The sequence below is a fragment of the Prionailurus bengalensis genome, chromosome A3, assembly GCF_016509475.1.
Source record: "Prionailurus bengalensis isolate Pbe53 chromosome A3, Fcat_Pben_1.1_paternal_pri, whole genome shotgun sequence".
NCBI lineage: Eukaryota > Metazoa > Chordata > Mammalia > Carnivora > Felidae > Prionailurus > Prionailurus bengalensis.
The window spans coordinates 28,079,338-28,106,565 of record NC_057354.1 but is presented as its reverse complement, the minus strand read 5'-3'; the positions used below and the strand labels follow the sequence as shown (position 1 = coordinate 28,106,565).

Genomic DNA, 27,228 nt, shown 5'->3' with positions numbered 1-27,228 from the left:
CTTCCTTCCGGTTCCACTGGATCACCTCCTCTCCCTTTAGCCCCTCTGTCATCTCCTGGGGGAAGTCTTCCCCTCTAAAGCCAGTGGTCACCCCCCACCCCCTTCCCCCCCGCCGCATCTGGCCTGGGCATGCTTTAGTCGAGCGCCCATCCCGGGCTCTCATAAATAGATATTTAAGTGTCTCCCCTCTGCTCCTTGTGAGAGCTTGCAAACCCCTTGCATGTGGAGACGGCGTTCGGGGAACGGGACCCCTCAGACCCTGCCCTTGGATCTGAAGGACACTCACTGCCAGCTGACCAGGACTGTCTATCTGTCTGTCTGTCTGTCTCCACCCAACAGAAGAATGTGAGCTGGGCCCCTGGGGCAGCTGGAGCCCCTGCATGCACAACGGGAAGACCTGTGGCTCGGCCTGGGGCCTGGAGACCCGGGTGCGGGAGGCCGGCCGGGCCGGGAGGGACGAGGCAGACACCTGCCAGGTGCTGTCCGAGTCACGGAAATGTCCCATCCAGAGGCCCTGCCCAGCAGGTGAGCACCAGGCCGGCATTCGGGGCTGCAGTGGGCAGGGCCCACGGGGGACTTTGAGCAGCTGGGGACATCGCCTGCCCAAATAGTGCCTGGAAGGCTGCCCAAAAGTCCAAGAGTAGCCATGCCTTCCCCTGGGCTAAGCATCGCCCGCCCCGGTGTCCTTCCTGGCTGGGGTCAGTCCCAGCTATTAAAGCCACTGACTTAAAGAGAAGAGAGGCCGCGGAGGGTGGCAGGTACGACGTGAACAGCGAGTAGCAATAATGCGCAGGGGGCCAGCATTAACTGTGCATCTGCTATTGCCGTGGGCAGTGTGCTAATTCTCCACCTTCGGGTCATTTAATCTGCACCATGGTGTGAAATCGTTACCATCCCCCTTCAACAGATGAGGAGATCGGGGCCCAGAGAGGTTGTCACTTGCCTCAGGGTCATGCAGCTAGGAAAGTGTGGACCTGGGATCCAAACGTAGGTCTGTGTGCAAAGAGGAATCTAGAGTCACGCTTCAGTGTAAGGAACCCGGAGCCAGGTCACGGGGGCGGGGGGGGGGGCACACAGCTGGCATGTGGTGGGGCCAGGACTCGAGCCCAGGGACGCGCCTGGTTTCAGGAGCACTTGTAGTCTGGGTTGGGAGTGCAGACAGCAGAGCTGGGCGGCCGGGGACGGAGGGTGAGGTTGAGAGGGGACTGGGGAAACTAAGACCCCAGGCCCCCCAAAACACCCGCGCGGACAGACGGAAAGTTCTCTACAGCACCTGTCACGGCACATGATTGCTGGTGGTGATTGGCAATGGAGGGACAGAGAGAGAGGAAGTGTCTTCCCATAGGTGATGATGATGATGATGATGAATGAAGAATGAATGACAGCAGCAAACATTCATGCGCTGGGCCCTGTGGTCAGTGCTCTGTAAACCGATGCCTTTCGTCCTCACGACAACCCTACTGTGAGCTATTTGCATCCTCCGGGGCTCAGCTCAAAGTCCCCTCCGCAGAGAGGCCCTCCACGACTGCCCCTGCCGAGAGACACCACCCGTGTCTGGGACCGCCATCCCGTGGTGTCACAGCGCTTACTTCCTCCCAAAATGATGGTGCACACTCTTGTGCTGCCTTGTTTAGTGTCTGTCTTCCTTACTAGAATGCGATCCCCGGTGAAAGCCGAGTCTTTGTCCGCCTTGTTCACGGCTGCCTCTCCAGGGCCTAGAACAGGGCCTGGCACACAGTAGGTGCTCAGTTAACATTTGTTGAGGAGTGGGTGGGTGGGTGGATGGGAGGAAGGTGGGCCCATATCAGGCAGGCAGAGGGAAGGGCTGGGGACCCCACACCACTCACCCCACCCTCCTACCTTCAAAGCTGGCACAGCCACTCAGGCAGTGGCCACCCTTCATCCCCCAGATGCTTATGTCATTTCAGCTGACACAGCCAGCCCCGGAGTTTAGAGTGGGAGTCTGGCCTAAGCAACCCCTAAGGGTTCAGGAGTGGGTGAAGGGAGGCCCAGAGGTGGACAGCCTCATCTAAGAGGATGACCCAGGATCTGCCCTGAGGGGTGAGTGGAGGCAGGAAGGCTGGGGGGAGAAGGTGTGGTCTTTTCCTCCACGTGAGCCGGGAGCCACTTGAAAGTGACACCAGGAAGTCCAACCCAGACTATGTCACCAGCCAAGCAAGGTCCCTGTTGGGCCTCAGTCACTTTATCTGAGTAATGGGACGAATCAGATGTTTGTGCCAGAAACTCATCCCTGCCGCAGGGTTGGGGGACTGGGGGTACAGTGGGGTCAAGGTTCCCAGGTAGGTCTGGGGTTTGCAGGCCAGGCCACCCCTCCCCACAGCACGGACTGTCATATGGGGGCGGTGGGGCCGCGCCTGCTCCCACACCTGCGGGACGTGGCTGCATGCAGGGGTGCTGGCTCAATGCTACTGTCCTCTACGTCTGAGGCCAGAGCTGGGGCCCCGAAGGTGAGTCGGGGAGCTGGTGCCAGGACCCGGGCAAAAGGTATGGAGTCTCCAGCTTGGAGCCTTGTAAACTGCGAAGTGAGTGCCCCCAGGAGGGTCACAGGCACCCCCCCGCGAGGCCACCCTAAGTCCTGACTGGCCCCCTCGCCCCATGCGAACCTCTGGGCCTGGCCAGGCCAGATGCCCAGCATGGTGGGGGCGGGGGTGCCCTCAGCCAGTCAGTGCCCCTCCTCACCCGCTAGGGAAGTGGGAGCAGTGCTCCATGTCGGGTAGGTTCCCCCGCAGTCCACGCTCCAAAGTGGAGTGACGGTAAGGTCAGCACCCAAAGGTGGTTCTGATCCCCGCTCCGGGGGAGTGGGGGGCCCGCCCTCATCTGGCAGGATGGAGGGGCCTCCCGGGGCCCCGAATGGCCTCGGAAACAACACCCTGTGCTCTCGGTGCAGAGAAGAGCCCCAGCCAGAAGAAGGGCCGGAGAGACGGGCGCCCGCGCAAGGACAGGAGGCTGGACCGCACGCTGGACGTGAGGCCCCGCCAGCCGGCCGCCTGAGGAGCCCCAGAGCTGCAGCCCCCAGCGCCCCGCGCCTCCCGTTCCAGCCCTTTCCACCGCGGTTGCTGCTGCTGCTTTGTCCTTGCCTCTCCCCACCCTCTGTCCCTGTGTCCTTCCACCTTTCCTGTTTCTCTTTCTGATACTCCTTCATCTCTCTTCCTCTCCTCCCTCCCTCTAATCCTCTCCCTTCTTACTCATTTCCCTTTTATCTACCTGCCTTTCTTTTCCGTTTCCGCTGCTTTCCTTCCTGTTCTTCACCGTGCCCTCTGTGTCTCTTCTCTCTCTCCCTCTCTCTCTCTCTCTCACACACACGCACGCACACGCACACACACTTTGAGAGACCGACCGTCTGTGCCTTGCTCCCCAGATGCTCTATCTACTTCTTAAAGAAAACAAACCACTTTTTCTAGGCCTTACCTTGACCCTGACCCTTTCTAGGCCTTACCCTGGCCAGCTTCGCAGAGAAGGGGTTTCCAAGGGCAGGGCCCAGGTCGCAGTACAGGCAGGCTGCTTGTGTCCGGACAGCCCCGCTTCTGCTCCAGAGGAGACCCCAGAACCCAGGGCTGTGAGTGCCCCCTGCTCAGGCCAACCCCTGGAGGCCATTTCCACGGCCCTTGGTCACCAGCTCGCATAGGAAGCCCCAGGAGAGGCCATCAAAGCTGAAAGGAATTTTGAGATTATCCAGGCGGCTCTGTTCCCCACCCTGGAGCCCCCTGTTGTACTCATGGGGAAACTGAGGCCCAAGAAGGGACTTGCCCAAGGTCACCCAGGGAACCCAGGTGCTAGACTTTTTACTTACTGGCTGCCCTGCAGGGCACAACTCTGGGGGCCTTTGGAGAGGAGACGAAGGAAGGAGCAAGGGAAGGGGCAGGAGCGAGGGAAGATTCTCCACTCCCCCACGCCACCACTGAACCCTGCGCACTCATACTTCACTGTGACAACCTCACACACCCGGCAGGAAGAACATTGGCGGGGGGGGCGGGGTCTTAGACCTAGCTGAGAAGTGGGTTTGTTCTCACTGCCTGTCATTCCACCATCATGGTACCAACCTCCTCCTCCTTGGCCTCCCGGATTCTCCAGAAGGGGGGCTCCCAGCTTGCCCTGGCATTACCTGCTGGCCTGAACTGAGAAGGTCCAGCAGCTAGGAGCTTTGAGGGTCTGGGGTGGCCTGGGGACGGGGTGTGTGCAGGCTGGAAGAGAGGCTGAAAGGGACAAAGTAGCACTCCCCCACCCCACAAGAGTGTCCACCCGCAGGCTTCCCTCTGCCTGGCACACCCTCTGAACCCCCCCCCCCCCCAAGGCCCGCCCTCACTCCTAGCTCCCCTCCTCCTCCCTGAGGACAGCCACAGCCCTTCCTTGCCTGGCCAGACTACCAGCTTCTCTTCTGCAAAGTTTGTGCCTTTGACATGCTCTATTGTCGTTGTTTCAAGATCCCGACTTTTTTTTTTTTTTTTTTTTTTTTTAATAAAGAGAAAAGAAAAAAGAAATTTGCAAGTGCTTCTTGGGCATCAGGCGGGTGTTACAAAACCATGATGCTGATGAGTTTGGAGTAGCCGAATCTAAACCATGTGGGGCGGTCTTCCCTGGAATGCACAGAGGGCCTGGGTGTGTGGGGGGCGGAGGGGGGGGCTGAAAGGAGAGAAGGGGCCCACAGTCCCCCAGGCTCCTCTCAAGAAGGAGGCTTAGCCACAGACAGAAGACAGTAGCACTGTCGGCCCCCACCCCCAGCACCTCTCGGCCCCATGAATCACAGGAGGGGCCGGGGAGGCCCAGGAGGCACGACCATCCTAAGGAGCCATCTCAATCCCCTGGGCTGCTGGTGAGAGTGGCTTTAGCACTGGGGGCCCAGGTTCAAGTCCCAGCCTGCCACCCGCCGTCCGTGGGCTTTAGGCCAAGTCATTTTTTCTTTCTGGGCCTCAGCCCCACCCCCACCCCCACCCAATCTGATGGATGCAGAGGGGGCCTGACCAGATAGAAGCCGTTGCCCCAATAGGAGTGGCCCAACAGCATCTTCTGGAGCGCTTTTTGTAAAAATTCAGATTCCAGGGCCGTACCCCAGGCCTACCAGTCTCCAACAAGTTCGGCGGCAGACAGTGGGAGCCAACGACCCCATTCCAGGACAAGCTCAGCCGAAAGGGTGGCTCTCGGGTGACTTAGAATCCCAGCTGCCATTTTGATTCTGAAAGCGGGGCTCAGCAACGTGGTTCTTCGGAGTCTCACATGTGTATCTCTCCTCTATACAGTTTTCTGGTGAGATTTGAATTCTAGGATGCCAGAGGCTATTCCGCAGAGAAAACAAGGCTTGGCCCGAGCGGAGGAGTTGCTGTTCAGCCCTCCGGAGCGCCCAGCTCCGCCACGCTGCACCGGCCACCCCCAGAGCCCGCTCCGCTGGCGGACTCCCCACCCGGGAGCTCACGGTGTCCCGGTTCCCCCGGACCCGCACCACGGCCCTGCCTGTCATTCCCACCTCCTGTCCCTAGAGGGCGCCGCCCAACCAGGAACAGCGCTGCAGGCGCACTTGCAGCCAGGCACTTTTTAGAAACAGGGGGACGCAAGGCTTTTCTCTTCTATAGGGCCAGTGGGCAGGAGGGGGGGGGGTGGATGACAGGGGGAGGCCGCCTCCCGCCTCAGGCTGGACGACAACAGACAACAGTTGCAATGGTGAAACCATTCACAGCAGTGAAGGCCCAGGGCTCGGACCCTCCCTCGCATAGAAGGGACAGGGATTCATCCTACAGCGGTAATGGAGACTGTAGCAGTTCCTGACCTCCCGGCCTCCAGCCCCCAGGGACTCGGGGAGTTCTATTTCTCCCATGTTCACGTATGGGAGGATTTCAGACCATCCTGTGCGGCCCATCAGACTCAGGAAATGTGCATGCTTCTGAGAACAAAAGCAGCAGTAGTGATACTGACGATGAATGATCGGAATGTCTTAAACGTAATTAACACGACCCAGGGCTTTGGGGGCAGTATCTTCTTTCCTTTGCTTTTCTCTCTTCGATGTAGATCACCTTTCCGACTTCCTCCTGTGTGCCTGCCTTTCCGCGTCATCTCCTGCCGCTTCACAGCAGCCTGCAAGCTAACTTACAGAAGAGGAAACTGAGGCTCGAGTTAAAGTCGCTAAAAATTTACCAGTCTCACCTCGCCATCATTTCAGTAAATATGCACCAAGGCGCTGCTGTGTGCCTGGGACTGTGCTGGGTGCTGGTGATAAAGACCCAAGACCTTGTCCCTGGAGCTTTCCAGTCTGTACTCAAGTCAGTTACAATGGCGTGACAGGGCTGCACATCGCGCCACCCCCCCCCCCCCCACCAGGCGACAGGATCTGGGAGGAGGGACAGCAAATGCGTCTACACAGCCCAAGGAGCTCCTCCTCCAGCACCTCCTCCAGGGCCAGATGGACAGGCTGGGAACGGAAGCCGGACACGGGTCTGGAGGGGACCCAGCTCCGGGAAACAGGCTGTGCAAATGCCTGGAGCAGAAGCTGTTAGTGGAGGTGCCGACCCCAGAATGTGCAAGCTTCCTAGGCCCCCGACCCTGGGATCCAAGGACTCAGCCCTGGGGTCTCTTGCTTCTCCACCTTGCCCTCCAACTGCCAGCCTTCCCCATAGTCTTCCATTCAACTGGACACTCACCACCCACAAGGCCGAATAGATCAGCCAGCCAGACCCGGGACTGAAGAAGCCAGCTCGGAAGTGACTCCTGCAGCCCTTAGCTGCACAGGCTGCCTAGCTAAGGCCCCAGCGGAGAGAATCTGCCCTCTCTGAACTCCTGATCCTCAGGACTCACAAGCATAATTAAATGGTTGCTGCTTTCTGTGCCTGAGGTTTGGAAGCTTTGTTTTGCAGCAACAGACAACTGGAATGGGGGTGAAGAGGGGTGAGGCAGGGAAGAGCCTCGCAGGAAGGCCAGAAATTTCATCTGCGGGCCACTGACCAGCTCTGAGCCCTTAGGCAAGATCCTGTCCATCTCTCTGTGCCTCAGTTTCCTCCTCTGTAAAAGGGGACAAGAAGAGTATCTCTCATGGTGTCACTACAAGGTTTAAATAAGCTCCAATAATACATGGGAGTTTATACACGCAGTAAGTCCTCAATAAAGGTTTTTATTCCAATGCCTATTTCATTTATTCATTCAACAACCATCTCCCAAGCACTAAGTCAGGGCCAGGAGCTGTGTCAGGCATTTACCATTAAAAACTTAAATTCATCCTCCAGCTCACCCTCGGAAGTAGCTTTTATTATTTATTTTTAATTTTTTTTTTCATGTTTATTTAATTTTGAGAGAGAGGGACGGAGCAGGAGTCGGGGAGGGGCAGAGAGAGAGGGAGACACAGAATCGGAAACAGGCTCCAGGCTCCGAGCTGTCGGCACAGAGCCCGACGCGGGGCTCGAACTCACGAACCGTGAGATGGTGACCTGAGCCGAAGTTGGCGCTTAACCGAATGAGCCACCCAGGCACCCCAAGTAGATTTTATTATTATCCCTACTTTTTGTACGCGAGAAATCCAAGGCTCAGAAAGGAAGTAATGGAGTGGGAACTCAAAACCTCGCCTTCCACCAGGTGGCCACTTCCTGCGGGGCGCCAATGGGGTGCGCCCCACTCAGCCCAGGAAGAGGAGTGTCACGAAAGAGATGCGTCCAGATCTCCACTGCTCTTCTGGGCAGTATTGCTCCTGTAACAGCAAAAAAGCCTCATCTGGAAAAGGGACTCCAAATGGCTCTTACACACATGCCAGAAGAGATGGCCAGCTTCGTTCAAATGAAATGACAATAAAATCACCCAGAGCTATCATTTGGGACCTATCTGATTGGCAAAGGGCCGGAATGGGAAGCCGCAGGGCTTGGCCAGGCTGTGGGTGAGCCCGCGCTCTCTCCTGCCTTCCTAGGGGGAGGGACATGGCCCAGCCACTATGGAAGATGAGTTGATGACATCTATCAGAATGACAATGCACTCCTCCCCTGACTCAGCGGCGACCCACTTCCAAGGATGTGTAAAAACACAAGCATACGTGCCTCACAGCTGTTCCCTGCGGCCTGCGTGTGATCACAAAAAAACGGGACACATCCCAAATCTCTGTAGGAGACCCTCTTAAGGTATAATCGGCCAGCACTCAGTGGCACACCAGGCCGCTGAGAAAGGATCCCGAGGAAGTGTTTGATGTACTGACACAGGGCAATTGCCCACATGCATTATTAACGGAGAAAAGCAAGTTGCAGAAGTTGCGTGGGGGCCGGGACTGGAGCAGGCGGAAGGAGACTGGCTTTTCTCTTTTGCTCCTTTGGATTTGCAAGACACGGGAATATACTACCAAGTCCCCAAAATGAAAATGAAACTAAAATACTTTGGAGACAGTCACACTAGGCAAATGGGTCTTTAAATCCCCTGAATACACATTCACATGGCTTTGCATCAACTCCAAAATGAAGCTTTTTTTTTTTTTTCCAACAGGATCTCGGAGACACGGCCTTGAGCTCAAGGAGGGAGGCCCAGTGGGGTGTCCTCGCTGCCTGCCGAAGAGCAGGGGTGCGGCTTCCGGGGTGAGCCACTGCGCGGGGTCCCACAGCGTTCTTCCGCCTGTTCACGCAGGCGCTACGTCTACTCCCTACGCAAACCTAGTGCGAAGTTCTGCTGAGACGCTGTCCAGTAGTCTCCTTGACTCCAAATCGTATCTGTTCTGCAGCATAGATGTTCCTCCTCCAGGAAGCCTTACCTGATCCACTGTGTTTTCCCAGTCGAGCTCCCTTCCTCGTGTGACTCAGTCCTCCTCCCTCCTTCCACGCCCTTTGTTCGATACCTCGGGGAGGGGCCTGGGTGCTATAACTCTTGTGGCCATGAGAGGGCAGCATTGCCCAGGGAGCCCGCAGCACCAGGCTGGAGACCACCCTGCTGGCCCAGGGCTCACTGCAAAGCCCCACTGGGTGCCAGATCCCACTCTGCGCACTCTGCTTCCTTTAGCTCATTGGAGGAAGGCACCACCGTGGCTGCCTTCTGTCATCCCCATTTTGTCTTCTTCCCCCCCCCCCCCCTTTTTTTAGACTGTGGGTGTCAAGAGAGTTGAGTTCGTCATTCTCCATCCGGGCAAGCCCCTCTTTTGCTTTATTGAATTTCGCTCTTTTTTTGTTGAATGTTTTTGTTTATTTTGAGACAAGCTGGGGGGACGGGCGCAGAGAGAGAGAGGGAGACAGGAACCGAAGCGGGCTCCATGCTGGCCGCAGAGGGCTCCGATGCGGGGTGAGATCGTGACCTGAGCAGAAGTCAGATGCTTAGCCTACTGAGCCACCCAGGCGCCCCTATTTAATTTCTCTTTTGATGCCCCTACTCGTCTCTGCCCCTCCCCCCCCTGCACACCCACCCTCACTAACTCTGTGTTCTTTAATGTTCTTTAAGGTTTGCATGTTTTTATGTCCAGAAATGATTCGGGGGGCAGGGGTGGCTCAGTCAGTTAAGCGTCCAACTCTTGGTTTCAGCTCAGGTCATGACGTCACTGCTTTGTGGGTTCGAGCCCCACATCGGGCTCTTCGCTGGCAGGGGGGGGGGCAGACTTGGGGTTCTCTCTCTCTCTCCTCTCTCTCTGCCCCGTCCCCCACTTGCACTGTCTCTGTCTCTCTCAAAATAAATAAACGTATACTGTTTAAAATTTTTTTAAAAAAATTGTTTTTAATTAAAAAACAACTGTGTGTGTGTGTGCTACCGATTTCCTCCCGTCCCCTTCCCCCTCACCCACGCGGTGTTTCTTAGATCTAGCTCTCCTGCTCCTGCCCCCGCCGAGGCTCGCTTACCCTGACCTTAGACGCGACTGTCCACTGCTCCCTTCCTCCGACCGCGTCACGGTAATCACTGCCTCTTAGGGCCGCCTTCCCGGGCCTGCGGTAGAATTTCTCTGGGCTACTTACGCAGGGAGAGGGTGGCGGGGTCACTGGCATGCTCCTGCTTTAGGTCCAGCAGAACACAGAATTCCCGCCTCCCACACCCTTTTGCTAACCCCGGGAAGCCCCCTGGCTTTCTCGGGTTTTTTGCCAGCTCCGTGGGGGCACGTAAAGGAGGAGCGCTTTCGCTATTGAACTTTCATTTCCTCCGGTGACCACTGAGAGCGTAGGAGCCTCGACTCACCCTTTTGTCTGCGATGTTCTCCCCCATTTTACTGTGACGCAACCGAGGCTGAGGCCGAGGTCCAGATGGTAGGAGGTACAGCCCTCCCCTTGACCTGCCCCTCTGATGACAACGATGGGTTCGTTTTCTGCGGAGTTAATGACTTTGCCGGCTGGCTCTTTCGTGTTCTCAGGGCAGTGGCTTTGTTAACCCGACAACATGCAAGGGGGGGGGGGAGGTGTGAGGACCTGGGAGCCTTCACAAAGGGGATTCAGGAAGGGTGAGCCTCATTGCTGGAGGCAATGGAGGAGCCTCAGGATGGCCAACCGGCCCAGTGACATTGGTGACCAGAGAAGAGGAAGCAGGAGGCCAGGAGACACCGGGAACAAGGTGACATCTCTACCCCTCATGGCCACAAGACCCTACCAAGTCGGCCCCTGCTCTGTCTTCTGTCCTGTCTTCCTTGCCCCCTCCAGCCACGCTGGCCTCATCTGTTCCTGAAATCTCCTTCTGGCCCCAGGGCCTTGGCACTTGCTATCCCTAACCCTCTGCCCAGAGTGCTCTCCCTGTTGATCTAGATCGCCACTGGCTGCTTCCTTCTCTTTCTCTGAGTTCCACAGAGGCCTTCCCTGACAATCTTATCTAAACAGTACAGGCCGCCCCAAGGCACTCGCTGCTTAGTCCCTGTTCAAATGTTTCTTCATAGCCCTTATGGTGATTTGAGATGATCTTGCTTGGAGATGAGGGTGATCCAGCTGTGATGTCTGTCACCCCATCAGTCTCCAGGGTGGATTGGGCAGATGGGACTGGCTAGGCCAGCGTCCCCTTCCTCCCTCACTGCTCCGTGTGTGTCCCTCTTGAAGCTGCAAGCTGGGTCCAAGAGGACGACCTTCCCTGATGGAGGAGGACCGTTCTTCCGTCAAGGGTATGCGAGGAGTTGTGCTCCCCCCGTAGAACCTCCAAACAAGCCCTCAAGGTTCCATTTGCAGGAGGACGTAGGGCGGTCAGGCTTCCCAAGACTCCAGACGCATCCAAAGGAGGTGGTGCCTCGTTTCTTTTTTTTTTTTTCTTAATTTTTTAAATGTTTATTTTACTTTTTTAAGGGAGAGAGAGAGAGAGACAGAATGAGAGCAGGGGAGGGGCAGAGAGAGAGGAACAGAGACACAGAATCTGAAGCAGGCTCCAGGCTCCGAGCTGTCAGCACAGAGCCCGACATGGGACTCGAACCCACGGACTGAGAGATCGTGACCTGAGCCGAAGTCGGACGCTTAACCAACTGAGCCCCCCAGGCGCCCCCGTGCTGCCTCATTTCTAAAACGAAAAAACAGAATAAAATAAAACGATCTGGTTCATCTAATTCTTTTTTTTTATGTTTTATTTATTTTTGAGAGAGAGAGAGTGGGAGCGGGGGAGGGACGGGGTGGAGGGATGGGGGGGAGACAGGGGATCTGAAGCTGGCTCCGCGTGCTGACAGCACAGAGCCCGAGGCAGGGCTTGAACTCATGAACCGGGAGATCGTGACCTGAGCGGCAGTGAGACGCTCAACGGACGGAGCGTCTCGACCTCTTTATGTCTGCCCCCCCCCCCCCCCCATCACTTGTGTTTGTCTTCCCCACCAGACTAGGCCCAGGGGCCACATCTGCCTCGAGCACCACAAATCCCTAACATTCAGAAGAGCAGCCGGCACAGGCTAGGCACCCAATCAGTGTTTGTGGAACGAATGGAAGAGGGAAGGAAGGCAGGCGTTGAAGGGGTCTGAGTGCTTCCCCTGTGCCCGGCACAGTTCACTCCGCCTTGCAGAGAAAGGGTCATTAGTGTGCTCATTGTACAGAAGAGAAAACTGAGGCACAGAGAGATCCCACCCCTTGCTTGAGGTCACACAGCTCAGGGATGGGAGGTCAAGTTTTAACCTGCACGTTTTGCCACTTTCTTGTACTCTCTGTTCCGCAGCAGGAAGGCCTCTTGTCCCAACTAGCCCCCTATCCACCTATCACCCTGTGTCCCTTCCCTCTGCCAGCGGGGTTTTCTCTCTTCAAATAGAGGAGCCGTCTCATCATGAGACTTGCAAAGGCCCCTCTTCATCTTGAATGCCTCCCCATCTCTCCTTCCCAAAAGACATAAGGGAATTTGGGGGGTGGGGGCGGTGGGGAAGGTGGTAAAATGTCCTATAACTTGTTTCAGCTGGTGGCGCCCTTGGAAGATGCACTTGTCTAGACTCATCTCACTGTACAACTAAGTTCCGTGTATTTCTCCGTATGTGAATTACACTTCTATTTAAAAAATCAGTGAATTCTAGGATATCTTCAACAATCTCCTTCCACCTCTCCCGACACCAGTGTGTGACAGATACCGCTACACTCTCCCGCTTCACTTTACTCCTGCCTTAAATGTAGATATAACGTCTGGAGCTGCAGCAGCCATCTTGTGTCCATGAGGTGACAAGTTTGAGGGAAAGACCTAAGAGGGTGTGAAGCCGCCAGCCCTGACTTTGTTGAACTCCTGAAACTTTAACAGTTGCCACTGACCTCCAGGCCTCCCTTACCTGGGGAAAATAAGGCCCTAGTTGCTCAAGACCCTGGTTATGGGTTTTCTGGGAACGATCTGACTGTAAGTATCGGAAAACCCGAACTCACAGAGGTGTCGGCAAATCAGCAGGACGGATATGCACCCGGCCCACACATGTACGGTCATGCCAAGTGCTCGACGTTTTCGAATCAGCCCCTTGCAAAATAATGGTTTGTTTTTCACACATAATATGAAAGTCTGGGGGTAGGTGGTAGCTTGGTGTTGGTTCAGCGAGCCAGTTACGTCAGGACCGCAGTTCTCTTGAACTTGCCCTCCTGGTTGCAAGACGGCTGCCTCTGCCCACACACCCAAGGCAGGAAGAAAGGGGCAACAAGAGAAAGAAGCTGTGTCTGTGCCAGGAAAGCTCTCCCAGGAAACTTCCTGCTCCCTCCTCTCTCTCTGTCACCACCACCACCTCCCCCGCCTCCCCCAGCCAAGGTCTGCCTGCGTTTTGTTGTCCGGAACCAATTTCCACTCTGGCTGGGAGGTAGCCGGTGGGAACGGGAGTCGGGCTGACCTCAAGGGACGTGATCGGGCCTCAGAAAGAACGGGGCACTCTTCCCGGAGTGAAGTAGAAAGATCTTTAAAGTATGTTATTAAGTAACAACAACAAAAAAATGCGGAATGGTGTCTGCTGTTTGCCATCATCGAGTAACAAACTCCTGTGCGTATTTCCAGCACGTACATAAAATAGTTCTACACAGATTTGCGAGGAATCGTCTCGGGGATGGGGGGAGCTCTGCGTGTCGGGAGGACGAGGCCGGGGGAGAGACTCGCTTTTCATCATGTCCCCTTTTGTACCTTTGAGGTTTGGTACCGTGGATTGGTATTACAGAGTCCGAAGATAAAGACAAATAGAAAAGGAAAACCGGCTTAAAAAGCCCTCCATTTCCAGGGGTGCCTGGTCTGGGAGATTGCGCCCCATGCGCACAGCCCTCCACGGTTCGGGAAATCCTCCCATGTTCCTCCTCAGCTTTCCCAGTATGCAACAGCTCTGCGGGGCCAGCCGGGTAGAGAACGCTTGTTTCTCAGATGGGGACACCGAGGCTCGGAGCGAGGTCGACATTGCCCAGGTCACCTGGCTGAAACCAAGGTACCCTGTCGGGTATCTGCCGGGACACGAGAAGGACTGAGAACCAGGGAGGAGCCCCGCAGAGCCGCCCCCGCAGGGATCCGCAGACGGAACCACTCAAGGTGTTACTCACGGCCAAGCCCATCTGGAAGCTATCGCGGCCCCTCGTCCTGGGCTGCAGAGGAGGGGTGGGCAGGGCCCCCGACTCTGGGTGCAGCTGTTCCTCATCAAGACTGGTGCTCCGGACCTGGCTCCAGCCCTGGAAATCTCATTTCCCAGCCGGGCCGGGCCACCCCCCCCCCCCAACAGCCACCCTCCCCACTGGGACCTGAGCAAGGTCCCCAGAACGGCAGGCGGTGGGTTTCCAGTTTCTGGCTCGAAGTCCCTTTACCTCTCCGAGTTTCAGGTTTCCCCGGTTGTAAGGATTCAAGAGGCCAGTTCATGCAGATGGCTTGGCACAGTTAGCACTCGATAGACACGAACTGCTGTGATCTTCTGATGTCCCTCCAGGCCGCACGGATAGGTGCCCAAATACCGTCAACAGCTCATGTGCCCAGCACTGTCTGAAGCACTGAGTATAGACTAGCTCATCCAAACGTCACAACTGTCTGAGCTAGATGTTCCTATTGGTTCGGCTTTGCCGATAGCCCGGCTGAGACTCAGAGAGGTCGACTAACTTGCCCGCAGTCACACAGCCAGGGAAGGGCACAGCCAGGATTCGAACCCGGGCTACCTGTCTCCGGCAGCCCCGCTCCAAAGCTCTCCCTACCCTGCCTCTGTGGACCTGAACCTCTTCAGCCTGATTTCTGATTCCTGGGGGTGCCTGTGACGGTGGCCGTGGCCTCAAGTGCCCTCCGTGGTTTCCGTGGACGTGGCGGGACAAGCAGCAGGAGAGCCACGTGAGGGGATAGTGGGAGTCTGAAGGCCAAAGTCTTAGGGAGGGTCTGTCAAGGTGAGCCAGGCGCTAGTCTAAGCGTGACATCTCCCATTACCACCCCCATTTTGCAGATGGAGAAATGGGAGCCTGAGGAGGGACCAATGGGCTGCCCACCCCCTCACCCCCCCCACACCCAGCCTGAGCACCGGACCAGGAGCCTGAAGCCTGGCTGGTGATCCACTCTGGCCTCAGCTCCCTTGTCTGTAAGTCCGGCTCGATCTTGGATGAGGACAGCCAGCAGCCAGTGGCTGTTCAGCCAAGAAGGCTGGGAGCGATTAAGGCCCAGCCGCGTGTTTCGGACAAGGGCGCCTTCTGCATTTTCGTCAAGTGGGGCATCAGGAGACCTGCCCAGGGTGCTGCTCTCCGGTGGCCGGGGCAAGAAGGGAGGGGGAGAAGGAGCATCCTCTCGGGAGAGCAGTGGGAAGGGGTAAGGATGGGATGGGAGCCAGGGTGAGGCGGGGAAGCACAAAGAATGTGGGGGAGGCAGGTCCCCTCCTGGACCCTGGTGAAGGCCAGGGGTAGCAGCTGGCCTTGGAGATCATCTCCACGCCCCCCCACCCCGTCCCCTTCCCGCTCTCCCCAGGCTCTCCAAAAATTCCGCCCAAGTAGTCGTTCAGGCCTCCGTGATGATTTCTGCTCCTGTCTTCTCCTCCCGTGGGAAGCCATCCTTTTCAAGGGAGGAAAGCTCGGGTCCCTGCTGAAGGGGGCCGGACCAGGAGAGCCGCAAGCCAGAGAGGGATTGGGTCCATCCACGGGAGGGGACATCCAGCCCAGTCCCCAGCCCCGCTCCAGGCAGAGCATCGGTGAGGTCGGTGAATACTGTCCTTCGCGCTGGCCGAGGGGTAGAGGTTTAGGCAACAACGAAGCCAAGCTGAAAGCCGGAAGGGGCCTCGGGACAGATACCGGGTCGATGCTAACAGCAACAGTAACAAAAGCAATCGAATGGTAAAATGATGAGCACCAGCTGCGTGCGGTACCTCTGGTCCACACCATAACCCTGGGACTGGGCCATCTTCACTGTGCAGATGAGGAAACTGAGGCACAGGAGGTTAAGTAGCTTGTCCAAGGACAGCGAGCTGGAAAGCAGGGGAGCCAGACCAGCCCCTTCCTCAAACAGAAGAGAAAAGGGAGGCCCAGAGACGGGCCGGGACCAGCCCCAGGTCACACAGCAAATTCGAGGCAGGGCAGGGGCTGCCCGTGAGGGCCCTTTCTCTCAGCGCTGTCTGTCCCTTGCCTCTGCTCCACGTCAGGCTCTCCAGGAGGGCAGGGGTGTGCCTCCGTCCTTCCAAGGGCCTGTGGACTCAAGCCTGGGCCTCATTCTCCCAAGGGATACAGCCTCCCCTTGTGCCAAAGAAAAGAGAGCGACGAGGGGCGCCTGGGTGGCTCAGTCGGTTAAGCGTCCGACTTTCACTCAGGTCACGATCTCGCGGTCCGTGAGTTCGAGCCCCGCGTCAGGCTCTGGGCTGATGGCTCAGAGCCTGGAGCCTGTTTCCGATTCTGTGCCTCCCTCTCTCTCTGCCCCTCCCCCGTTCATGCTCTGTCTCTCTCTGTCGCAAAAATAAATAAATGTTAAAAAAAAAAATTTTTAAAAAAGAAAAGAGAGCGACGAGACGAGTGAAGAGAAGCACGGGAGTTCAATTTGGGCTGAGACCCTGTCTTCTTTCCTCCTTTGGACACTCTGTCCTGGTGCCCTCAGAAGTGGCGCCCGGATGAATCCTGGTAAGGAAGTCCTCCACCCCTCCCGCCGTTGCCCACCCAAACCTGTCCTTTGTCCCATCCCGGTCCCCTCTGCAGCCCTCACGCCCCGCCCCTCCCCCCTGCCCTGCCCTGCTCCGTTCCCGGATGACAAGCTCATTCCAGCCGCGGCACCTTTGTGCTCACACTCGGCACATGCTATGCCCTCTGCCAGGAGCAGCCTTCGTCAGACTCCCGTGTGGCTCACTCCTTCCCCTCTCAGCTCAGCGTCGGGGGGGGTTCCTCCGACACCCCAATTCAAGGCACCACCCGGTCCCCTGGCCCACCCGCAGCGTCCTGACTTATTGTCTTCACGTTACTGGTCCTCATCTGAACCCCTCGTGTTTATGTGCCCACGTGTCCGGTGCCCACGTTCCCCGCTAGAACATCAGCTCCACGAGGCTGGGGATTTCCTCCTCCTCTGTTGGCCGCTGTGCCTGCAGCCCCCACCGTGATGCCGGGCGCAAAGTGACATATGAAGGCACAGCCCAAGAAACGGCAGAGGTTGTTCTCAGGGAAAGGCTGTTCCCCCAAAGATTCTGCCCTCGGGGCGCCTGGGTGGCCCAGTCCGTTAGGCCGCGCGACTTCGGCTCAGGTCATGATCTCACGGTCTGTGGGTTCGAGCCCCGCGTCGGGCTCCGTGCTGACAGCTCGGAGCCTGGAGCCTGCTTCAGATGCTGTGTCTCCCTCTCTCTCTGCCCCTCCCCTGCTCATGCACTCTCTCTCTCTCTCATAAATAAACATTAAAAAAAAAAAAAGATTCCACCCTTTGGGAAGCATCCTCAGTTTTCTCATCCGTAAAATGGGGCTGAAACCAGCAGTGCCTTCCTGGCTGGGTCATCATGAGGATTCGGTGAGAGAGACCAGGCCTCTGCAGGGATCAGCCCAGTGCCTGCCAAGTGGTAAGTGCTCTTGAATATTAGCAGCAACTCGCATTATTATTATCGCTTGTTAAACCTTTTTTTTTTTTTAATTTTTTTTTCAACGTTTATTTATTTTTGGGACAGAGAGAGACAGAGCATGAACGGGGGAGGGGCAGAGAGAGAGGGAGACACAGAATCCGAAACAGGCTCCAGGCTCTGAGCCATCAGCCCAGAGCCCGACGAGGGGCTCGAACTCACGGACCGCGAGATCGTGACCTGGCTGAAGTCGGACGCTTAACCGACTGCGCCACCTAGGCGCCCCAAACCTTTTTTAATGTTTATTTATTTTGACAGAGAGAGAGAGAGAGAGAGAGAGAGAGAGAAAACGCATGTGCAAGTGCGGGGAAGGGCAGAGAGAGACGGAGAGAGAGAATCTGAAGCAGGCTCCAGGCTCAGCCTGGAGCCCGACGTGGGGCTCGATCTCACCACTGACTGTGAGATCACGACCTGAGTCAGAATCAAGAGTCAGACGCTTAACCGACGGAGCCACCCAGGCGCCCCCGTTAGGATTATTGTTGTTCTTAGTCTCTTACCCTGACTCCAGGATTGATGTCACGGCTGCCGTCTGGTGGTCCAATGAGGAGGGCTCCAGGACAGTATCCTCACCCTCCACCGTCTGCCTTTGCTGACGCCCATATGGAGTACCTTCCCTGACCGGACATCCCTTACCCATCCTGTGAGCCACCCCCGGGCAGTGGTTAAGTTAGGGCAACGTTAGCAAGCCCCAAAGGTGAACGCACCCAACACCATAGAAGTTCGCTCCTCGCTCACCCAAAGTCCGACACAGGGGCGCTCAGGAAGCGAGAAGCTCGCTTCTCAAGCAATGATCCCAAGACCCAAGCTCCCTCCATCCCACAGCCCCGCCATCTTGCCCTGTGGCTCCGAGGCCTCCACGCCTGTGTGCGCCAAGCCCAGGGAAGAGGGAGGTGCGCCGTGGAGTGGAACTCGATCACGTGACCACTCCTCCCCGCCAGGGAGGCTGAGGACTATGGCCCAGCCGCACGTCTGGGTTCGCTCACCACCGGGTGGTTCGCGCCTCAGGTGGGAGCGGACTTTCTACCTGGGATCCTCGGATCGTCCGGGAAGGGTTTGCAGAGAAGGTGTGGGCCAGACGCTTGGCCCGCTCTTTCTTGCACCGTCCTCCCCCGTGGAGGGTCCTTGTGTCCCCTCTGTTAGAGACCAAGATAACAGTCTGAAGCCGCCCACCTGCTTGACGGGACGGAGGTGGGTTCGAACTCAAACCTGTGCGGAGCCAAAGTCTTACAGGAGAGGAGAGGACGGAGAAGGGGGAGGAGAGGTCTGCCTTCCTGTTCAGGGCGGCGAGGACGGAGAGGTGACAGGATGAGCTTAGGCAAGCTCGTGGCCTCAAGGACCCTGTGCACACTGCATTTAAAGCAGTCTTTGCGACTTGTCCCCGATGCCCAGGAGGGTCCCCTAGCTGGACAGTTCCCCGAGCCTCCCCTCCGCCTCCCCCGTGAAAAGCCCAAACGATGAACAAGGCAAATGACAATGCGGTGCCTCCGCAGGGTTTCGGCTACAAGTAACGCGAGAGCGAATGCCTGGGCTTAAACAGCAGAGGCTCATTTTTCTCTCTTAGGAAGGAGTCCAAAGATGGGGGTTCAGCAGCTTCCCCGGGTCAGGGATGATGACCCCCACCCCACCGCACCCCCCCCCCCCGCTCCCTCGTGGTTTGCAAGACTCTCCACCACCATGCTGTGTTCAAGACGAGATGAAGTGAGGAGGGGGGGGCAGCTCCAGCCACAGCCGGAACGAAACTCTCCTGCCGGACGACTTTAGTTTGTCTCCTCAGCTAGCGCTGCGTCAGGAGTCCCCCGTCCCCGGCTGTAGAAGAGCCTGGAAATTTCGGTCAGTATTTGGCCAGTTGCGGGAGGAGGCTGATGCAAATGGGCGCTGGATTAGCCAACCCCAAGGCCTGCACTAGGACATTCTTTTTGCCCTCAAGACTTGGTTCTCTGAGGCTAATGGGGAGGGGAGGGGAGGGCAGGCATCAAAGGCAACCTCTTGCCACCATGACTTGAGAGGTCCTCTGGTCATGGAGCCAATTCTACGATGTTGCTTGAGATCCTAGATCCAGCAGTGCCTGAAGGCTGATCTTCTTGGATATAGCTCATACATGAGCAAATAATAATAATAATAAACTGTTCCATTTATATTTTACATTTTCTATAACTACGAAACGTTAAATACAACTATATATTGTATTAAATACTTTATGGAGTATCTTATATATACAATGTCTATAATTTTATTTTATACAAAGCTATAGATATAGATTTTTGTTTGGGCCCCCCTAGGCCGGACTGAACTTCTTTCTCTTGAGCAAGAGGGGCCTCATGGAAGAGGAAATAGAACTCAGCTTAGTATCGGGCCGCCCAGGTTCCCATCCTGCTGCCGCCACGAGTTTGATTTGGGGGCGAGGCATCTCACCCTATGATTCATCTGCAAAATGGGCTCTTGTGAGGACCGAGCCAGATGTGAGATGCGAAAGGTCCTATCACGGCGTAGGCCCTCCACACACACTCACTGCCTCCTTCCTTCCTTCCGCTCACGTACGTGAAGTTTGAAGAAGCCAGACGCGGACTCCCCCGCGATGGCTTGCTGTGGCTTTGGTCAAAACCTCTCCTTCCTTTACGCCGAGTGCTCTTTGAGGCCAAGGACGGTGTCTGATTTATTTCCATATCCACAGCTCACAGACCATAGGTGCTCAGGAAACGTCTGGGTTAGAGCGTAGAGCACTTCACTCATCCACTTAAGGAGTACTTATAGAGCACCTTCTGTGTGCCAGGTACGTTTTAGGCAACGGGGATGTGAATGGCTTGGAGACCGTCAGTGCCCTCAGGGGCTCACAATCTAATGGGAGAGACAGAGAGCGCACAGGCACCTTTAAAACACAATGTCAGATAGTCAAAGCGCCACGAAGAAACCACAGTGGGGAAGGGGATAGAGTTTATTTTACAGGGTGCCCAGGGAAGACCTCTCTGAGGGCAGGTGTTTGAGCCTCGCTAGAATGCTAAGAAGGTGGCCACCGGGGGGAACAGTGATCCAGACGGGGGGAACAGCAAATACAAAGACCCTCAGCTCAGGCTGGCCTTACGTGACCCGTGTGCGGGAAATGCCTGAATAAATGAATGAGCCGAACACAGCAACTCCTAGGCCAAGAACATTCCTCTCACACCAGTGTGAAGAGAAAAAATACCCCACTTAGAAAACTTGGCCGATTTGAGATTTTTCTGTCACCCGTCGAACTTCATCTTGCTGCCAACCCTCTGCGAAAGGTTTCTGCCAAGGATGTGAAATCGGGGGCCGGGGGGCAGGTAGGGAAACGTGCTTGCCCTCCAGAACTTCCAGGCTTGGCCTTCTTGCCTCTACCTGCCCCGTCAGCACCACGGGGCACTAGGCCTTGGGCTCTGGCTTCCCACCCCCTTCCTCATCGATGACCCCATGGCCCCTGTGGGGCAGGGACTCTGTATGACCTCGGCTTCCAAAGGCAGACGCTGAGCTCAAGAAGGTGAAGTGGCTGGCCCAGGATCTCTCGGTGGGAAGGAGGAATGAGCCCCAGAGGTCCAAGGCCACACCCCGGCGAGCCTGGCGCCCCTCCCCCACCGTCAGTGTGCGCAGCCGTGCACCCTCGGGGGCTCTGAGTCCGCTCGGTGAGGGCCCAGGCCTCGGTGTCCCCGCATCTTCAATTCACTGCTAGCTTTGCCTGCCCCACCTGTGGGACCTGGAGCCCTTCCCGTGGCTTTGCTGACACTCCGTTGTCCCAACCCGCAAAAAGGGCGCCAGAACACCTTGTCGCTCGTGTGGTCCCGGAGGCAGCGGCCTGGCCTTGGGGTGAGTCCTTGCTCAATGGCCCTTGTAGCAGCAATAGGAAGAACAGCGACAATTCATGCCCCGGATTAAGCCCTTGCTCTGAGCACTAAGGATGATCTGTGTTGGTCTGGGATCATCCCCCAGCAGCTGCATGAAGTAGGCCGATGCCATATTAAACCCATTTTGCAGATGAGGAAACTGAGGCTCAGAGAGGCCGGATGCAACTAACTCCAGAGTCTGTTTCCCACGCCTCTCTATCTCCCTGCCAATGTCACGATTACTGGAGAGAGGGTGCTGCAGAGAGGGGGTCAGGAACGGCCTCTTGAAGGAGATCCCCCTGCTCACCACCACCCATCACAAAGGCAGCAGCATCACAGGGCCAATGAACTTGTGAAAAGCAGCTTTCCGGCCAAGGGCAGCTGCCAAGTTTACCTGAGCCGGAGGCAGGAAGCTCCGTGTCAGGAAGTACAACATACCCTTGGGCGTGAGGAAGGCCTCAGACAAAAGGGACTTGAATTGGGCTGTTCAGAGGTCTGGACAGGTTTCTAAGGGAAAGTTTCAGTTTTCAGTGTGGGGCGGTGGGGGAGGCCAAGGCCTAGGAGAGGGGGGGTGAGGCGGGGTCTCCTGTGGCCAAGATGACCAAACACCTGTGGCTTGCAGTCCAGGCTGGGCTCCCCCTGCTCTCAACCCCAGCTCCCGGACCAGGAGGGAAAGTCATTCATGCGAGGCGAACAGAGCTGGAAGAGACTGTGCAGCCAGCAAAGTGTTCCTTCTCCATGGCCCTTCCCTGCTCCGGGCCTTTGCCTGTGCCATGACCCTGGGCTTGAGTAACTCCGCACCACCCCTGAGGGCCACCTCAAACTGGTCCTTTACCGAGGAAGGGTCTCCTGACCCTGACTGGCTTAAGACCCTGTTACACTGGCCCATGGTTCCCTGGAGCCCCCTTCCCCGCATTTGTCACACTGGAATTCATCTTCCGTCTACTGTTTGCTTGGTATCCTTTTCTTGGCCTAAAATGTAAGCCCACAGGATAGTACTTCTTCTTCTCTATTGCTGAATTCATAGGGTGGAGCACAGTGCTGATCACATAGACAGGTGCTGGATGCGTGGATGGGTGCTTGGGTGCGTGGATGGGAGCATGGATAGATGCTTGGGTGCGTGGATGGGTGCTTGGGTGCGTGGATGGGTGCATGGATGAATTCTCAGTAGATGGAGACAGGATGCTAAGAACGCGTAAGGAAACTTACCCTTCTTCTTTATGATTATTAAAAGTAACAATCATTACCGTCATGTACTATGATCTTTTGGGGTCTCTCCCTGAATCACTTCTAATGCTCACAAGGGACCGCACAATGAGGCGGGTGGTGATTCTTACTTGGTGAGGAGGTATAATGACTTGGACCTAGTCTCACAGGCAGGCAGTGGTTTGACACTTTGGTGACCACCAAGAGTCAACCATTTCCCTGAGACCTGATGTTGTTGTTGTTTTAAAGTTTTTATTTCTTGGGGCGCCTGGGTGGCGCAGTCGGTTAAGCGTCCGACTTCAGCCAGGTCACGATCTCGCGGTCCGTGAGTTCAAGCCCCGCGTCAGGCTCTGGGCTGATGGCTCAGAGCCTGGAGCCTGTTTCTGATTCTGTGTCTCCCTCTCTCTGCCCCTCCCCCGTTCATGCTCTGTCTCTCTCTGTCCCAAAAAAAATAAATAAAAAACGTTGAAAAAAAAAATTAAAAAAAAAAGTTTTTATTTCTTTATTTAGAGGGAGAGAGAGAGAGAGAGAGAGAGAGAGAGAGAATCCCAAGCAGGCTCCACACGGACCGCGTAGAGCCGACGTGGGACTTGAACCCACGGAACCTCAAGATCATGACCTGCTCCAAAATCAAGAGTTGGATCGTTTAACTGACTGAGGGGCCCCAGATCTGTTATTGTTTTAATCAGTTTAATCTGTTATTGTCGTACTGAATACAACATAATTCATCCATTTTATGTTTATAATTTGTTGCATTGTAACAAATTTAACACACCCGTGTAGCTACCCCTCTGGTCCGGCAGAGAACGCTGGCTTCCGTCACCCTCCAAAAACTTCCTTTGTGTCTCTTCCCAGTCAAACCCTTCCCTTCAGCTTCCCGGCCCAGGTACCCACCGGTCTGCCCTCTGTCACTATAGATTAGATTTGCCTCTTCTAGAGTTTCGTATGATGGAACCACTCAGGAGGAACTCGTTTGCTTCCTTTACTTAGTATAAGGTTTTTGAGACTCATCTGTGTTGTTCTGTGCATCTATCACTCACTCCTTTTTACGGCTAAGTAGTATTCCGTCCACTTTGTTTATCCCTTCACCTGTCAATGGGCATTTGGGTTGTTTCCTGTTTGGGGCAATTAGGAACAATGCTGTTCATAAGAATGCGCACACACATACAAGTGGACGTGTATCTTTCATTTCTTTTGGATAAATACCTCGGAAGAGAATCACTGAGTGGTATGGTCAATATACGTTTCATTTCATAAGACACTGTCACACGGGTTTCCAAAATGGCTGTAGCATTCTGTATTCCCACCCGCCACGGATGAGAGTTTTAGTTGCTTCGAATCCTCACGGTACTTGTTGTCAATCCTTCTTACATCTCCCTGATGACCGATGATTCTGAATACCTTTTCGTGTGCTTCTGTGGCATTTCTGTCTTTTCTTATTTTTTTTTTTAAATTTTTAGTGTTTCTTTATTTTTTGAGAGACAGAGACATGGCACGGGTGGGGGAGGGGCAGAGAGAGAGGGAGACACAGAATCCGAAGCGGGCTCCAGGCGCCGAGCTGTCAGCACAGAGCCCGACGCGGGGCTCGAACCCACGAACCGTGAGGTCATGACCTGAGCCGAAGTTGGACGCTCAGCCGACTGAGTCACCCAGGCGCCCCTTCTGTCTTTTCTTTTGGTGAGAATTGATTCACAATTTTTGCCCATGTTTTTATTGGGTAATTTGAGAGCTTCTCTATATATCGTGGATACAAGTCCTTGGTTAGATATGCATATTTTTTTAAGATTTTTATTTTTTTTTTTCAACTTTTTTTTTTTGGGGGGGGGACAGAGAGAGACAGAGCATGAACGGGGGAGGGGCAGAGAGAGAGGGAGACACAGAATCCGAAACAGGCTCCAGGCTCTGGGCTGTCAGCACAGAGCCCGACGCGGGGCTCGAACTCACGGACCGCGAGATCGTGACCTGGCTGAAGTCGGACGCTTAACCGACTGTGCCATCCAGGCGCCCCGAGATTTTTATTATTTTTAAGTAATGTCTACATCCAACATGAGGCTCAAACTCACAACCCCGAGACCAAGAGTAGCACGCTCCTCAGACGGAGCCAGTCAGGGACCCCTAGATACGTTTTGCAGACATTTTCTCCTAGTCTGTGACTTGCCTTCTCATTATCTTTTTTTTTTTTTTAATATAATTTATTGTCAAGTTGGCTAACATACAGTGTATACAGTGTGATCTTGGTTTTGGGGGTAGATTCCCATGATTCATCGCTCCCATACAACACCCAGTGCATATCCCAACAAGTGCCCTCCTCACTGCCCATCACCCATTTCCCCCCCTCCCCCGCCCACCTCCCATCAACCCTCAGTTTGTTCTCTGCGTTTAAGAGCCTTCTCATTATCTTAATCGTGCCTTTGGAAGAATAAAGGCCATACATCTCGATGAAGTTCAATTTGCCAGTATTTTCTCTTACGATTTCTGTATTGTGTCCTCTCTGAGAAATCTTGGCTAAAGCTGTTTTTTTTATTTTTTTTTTAATGTTTATTTATTTTTGAGACAGAGAGAGACAGAGCATGAATGGGGGAGGGTCAGAGAGAGAGGGAGACACAGAATCTGAAGCAGGCTCCAGGCTCTGGGCTGTCAGCACAGAGCCCGACGCGGGGCTCGAACTCACGGACCGCGAGATCGTGACCTGAGCCGAAGTCGGACGCTTAACCGACCACGCCAGCCAGGCGCCCCTAAAGCTGTTTTTTTTTTTAACTCCACAACATATCACAAATCTCTTCCCCCTGCAATTTCATTTTTAATAGCGCCTTGATTTTCCAGCCCATGAACTTGGGTACTTGGGACTTGGTTTCCCATTCCCCTTCTGGAAGAGGAGTCCAGGCAGAGGGCCACTAAATCTTCAAGGCTGGACCTGTGGGGCCTCCTTCCGGTCTCTGTCCAAATTCCACCTCCTGGGTAAAGCCAAACACACCTCCACGTGGCCATCTTGCTCAGTGTCTATCCCTCTAGCCCTGCCAGCCTGCCAGGGGGGCCATTTGGTTCCCTGTGCTTCCCCAGGGCTTTAGAGGAAAGTGCCGGGGCACGTGGTTGGAACACAATAAATAAAGGAGAGGTAAACAATAAAGAACAAAAATGAGTAAAACGATATTGTACGTGGAGCACTGGGCATTGAGCCTGGTGCATGCAGCGTGTCACTAAACGACACCGGGGTGACCGAAAGGGGTTGCCGTGGTCGACTGTTGCATCAGCCAAGGTACGGTCAGGGTATTCGTTTCCTGGGGCTGCCGTCACCACGTCCGGACGACTGGGTGGCTCACAACAACAGAAATGGATTCTCTCACAGCTCCGGAGGCATCGGCGTGGGCATGTGCCCTCTGAGACTCTGGGTAGAAGGCTCCCTTGGCCCCCCTTGGCTTCTGGTGATCGCCCCCAATCTCGCAGCTCCTTGGCTCGTGCCTGCATCGCTCCGATCCCTGCCTCTGTCCTCACATGGCGCTCTGCCCTCGAATCGTCATGCCATCCTCCTGCAAGATACCAGGCGTGTTGGATGGTCTCAGCTTAACTAATTACCCTTTCTCCAGACAAGGCCGCATTCTGGGGGTTAGGATTTCCGCATGTGTTTGGGGGAACGGAGCTCAACCCAGAACAGTGGCGCTCTGCTGCTGTGACAACGGCCAGCACGATACGAGACGGAAAGTTATTTCTTTCTCATGCATCTAGTCCAACGTGAGTCATCAGGGAAGCCCATCGAAACTTCACGGGGGACCCAGACTTTCGGGACCACGTGAGGTTGCCGCGCTCTTAGCACAAAGCTCCGGGTTCTCTGCGGCAGGGGAGGGAAGCACACGGCGCCACGCGACCGTTCTTCAAAGTTACCGTTCACATTTGCGTGGTCAAAACGAGTCACGTGGCCATGCCTGACTTCAAGAAGGAGTGTCTGGAGGGACCAGAGACCTGGAATCCAAGCACTAGAGATCGTCACACAACTGCCTTTACATACTTGAGTCCGCACGATTACGTTTACATTTAAATGCTGATGGTTCCAGAAAACCTGAAGGAGGAGTCCACTTGGGATACGGAGGGACGGTAGGGAGAACCAAGGGGAAACAGGATGAGTCACAAGTCACATTGCGACCACCAGGATGTGAAAGGGGATCCCCTGGATATTGAGTCCTGCCTGGGATGCTGACATAACATCTCCTCGCATCTTCGCAACGACTTTGAGGGATAAATAGCCCAACGTTCGTAGCAATTAGCTGAGCGAAAGAAAAGAGCCGACCTGAAGCTGCATGAGCTCTTCCTGTGTAACAAACCATTCTTGAGCTTCAGTGGCTTCAAGCAGCAAACCTGGATTATTCTCCATCTTTCGGTGGGTCGACCAGATGATTCTTCTCCTTTGGGCTGGGTGGTCCACGATGGCCTGACCAGGCATCCGCGGTTGCTCCCACGTCAGCTGGAGTGCCAGGATGACACGACCACCTGGGTCTCATCACCCCGCAGGCTAGCAAGGCTTGTTCCCACCCGGGTCCCCCGGGGTCCCAGGTGAGCCAGAGAGCAAGCCCCAGCCCACGGCCCCTTTCCAGCTGCCTCACATGGGAAAGGGTTGCGTTGGCCAAAGCAAGTCACATGGACAAACCCAGATTCAAGGGGCGGAGAAATAGACTCCGCCTCTTTGTGGGAGGAGCTGCAAAGACACATTGCAAAGGAGCGTGCTCGCTCCCGGGGTGGGAGGAATCTACCGTGAAAACAAAGCCCAGCGTCGAAACAACAAGGAATCGGTTAAGAAAATCCTGGCAGCGCTCCAGCAGCGGCTTTTGC

At 55.5% G+C, this 27,228-nt stretch overlaps 1 protein-coding gene across 1 annotated transcript; it reads left to right on the top strand.

Moving 5' to 3' along the window:
• The first annotated feature begins 257 nt into the window (after positions 1-257).
• Positions 258-4,444, top strand: RSPO4 (R-spondin 4). The gene is made up of 2 exons (XM_043602696.1): positions 258-525; positions 2,909-4,444. Exons 1-2 carry the CDS (start codon positions 381-383, stop codon positions 3,010-3,012), a joined length of 249 nt encoding a protein of 82 aa, XP_043458631.1. The 5' UTR covers positions 258-380; the 3' UTR covers positions 3,013-4,444.
• The last annotated feature ends 22,784 nt before the right edge of the window (positions 4,445-27,228 follow it).

What these genes read in the sequence shown, in the direction of transcription:
- RSPO4 (XM_043602696.1), top strand. Translation starts at nt 381, where the DNA reads ATGCACAACGGGAAGACCTGTGGCTCGGCCTGGGGCCTGGAGACCCGG. An exon ending in CCAGAGGCCCTGCCCAGCAG is followed by an intron (nt 526 to 2,908) that starts GTGAGCACCAGG and finishes CTCTCGGTGCAG; the next exon opens with AGAAGAGCCCCAGCCAGAAG.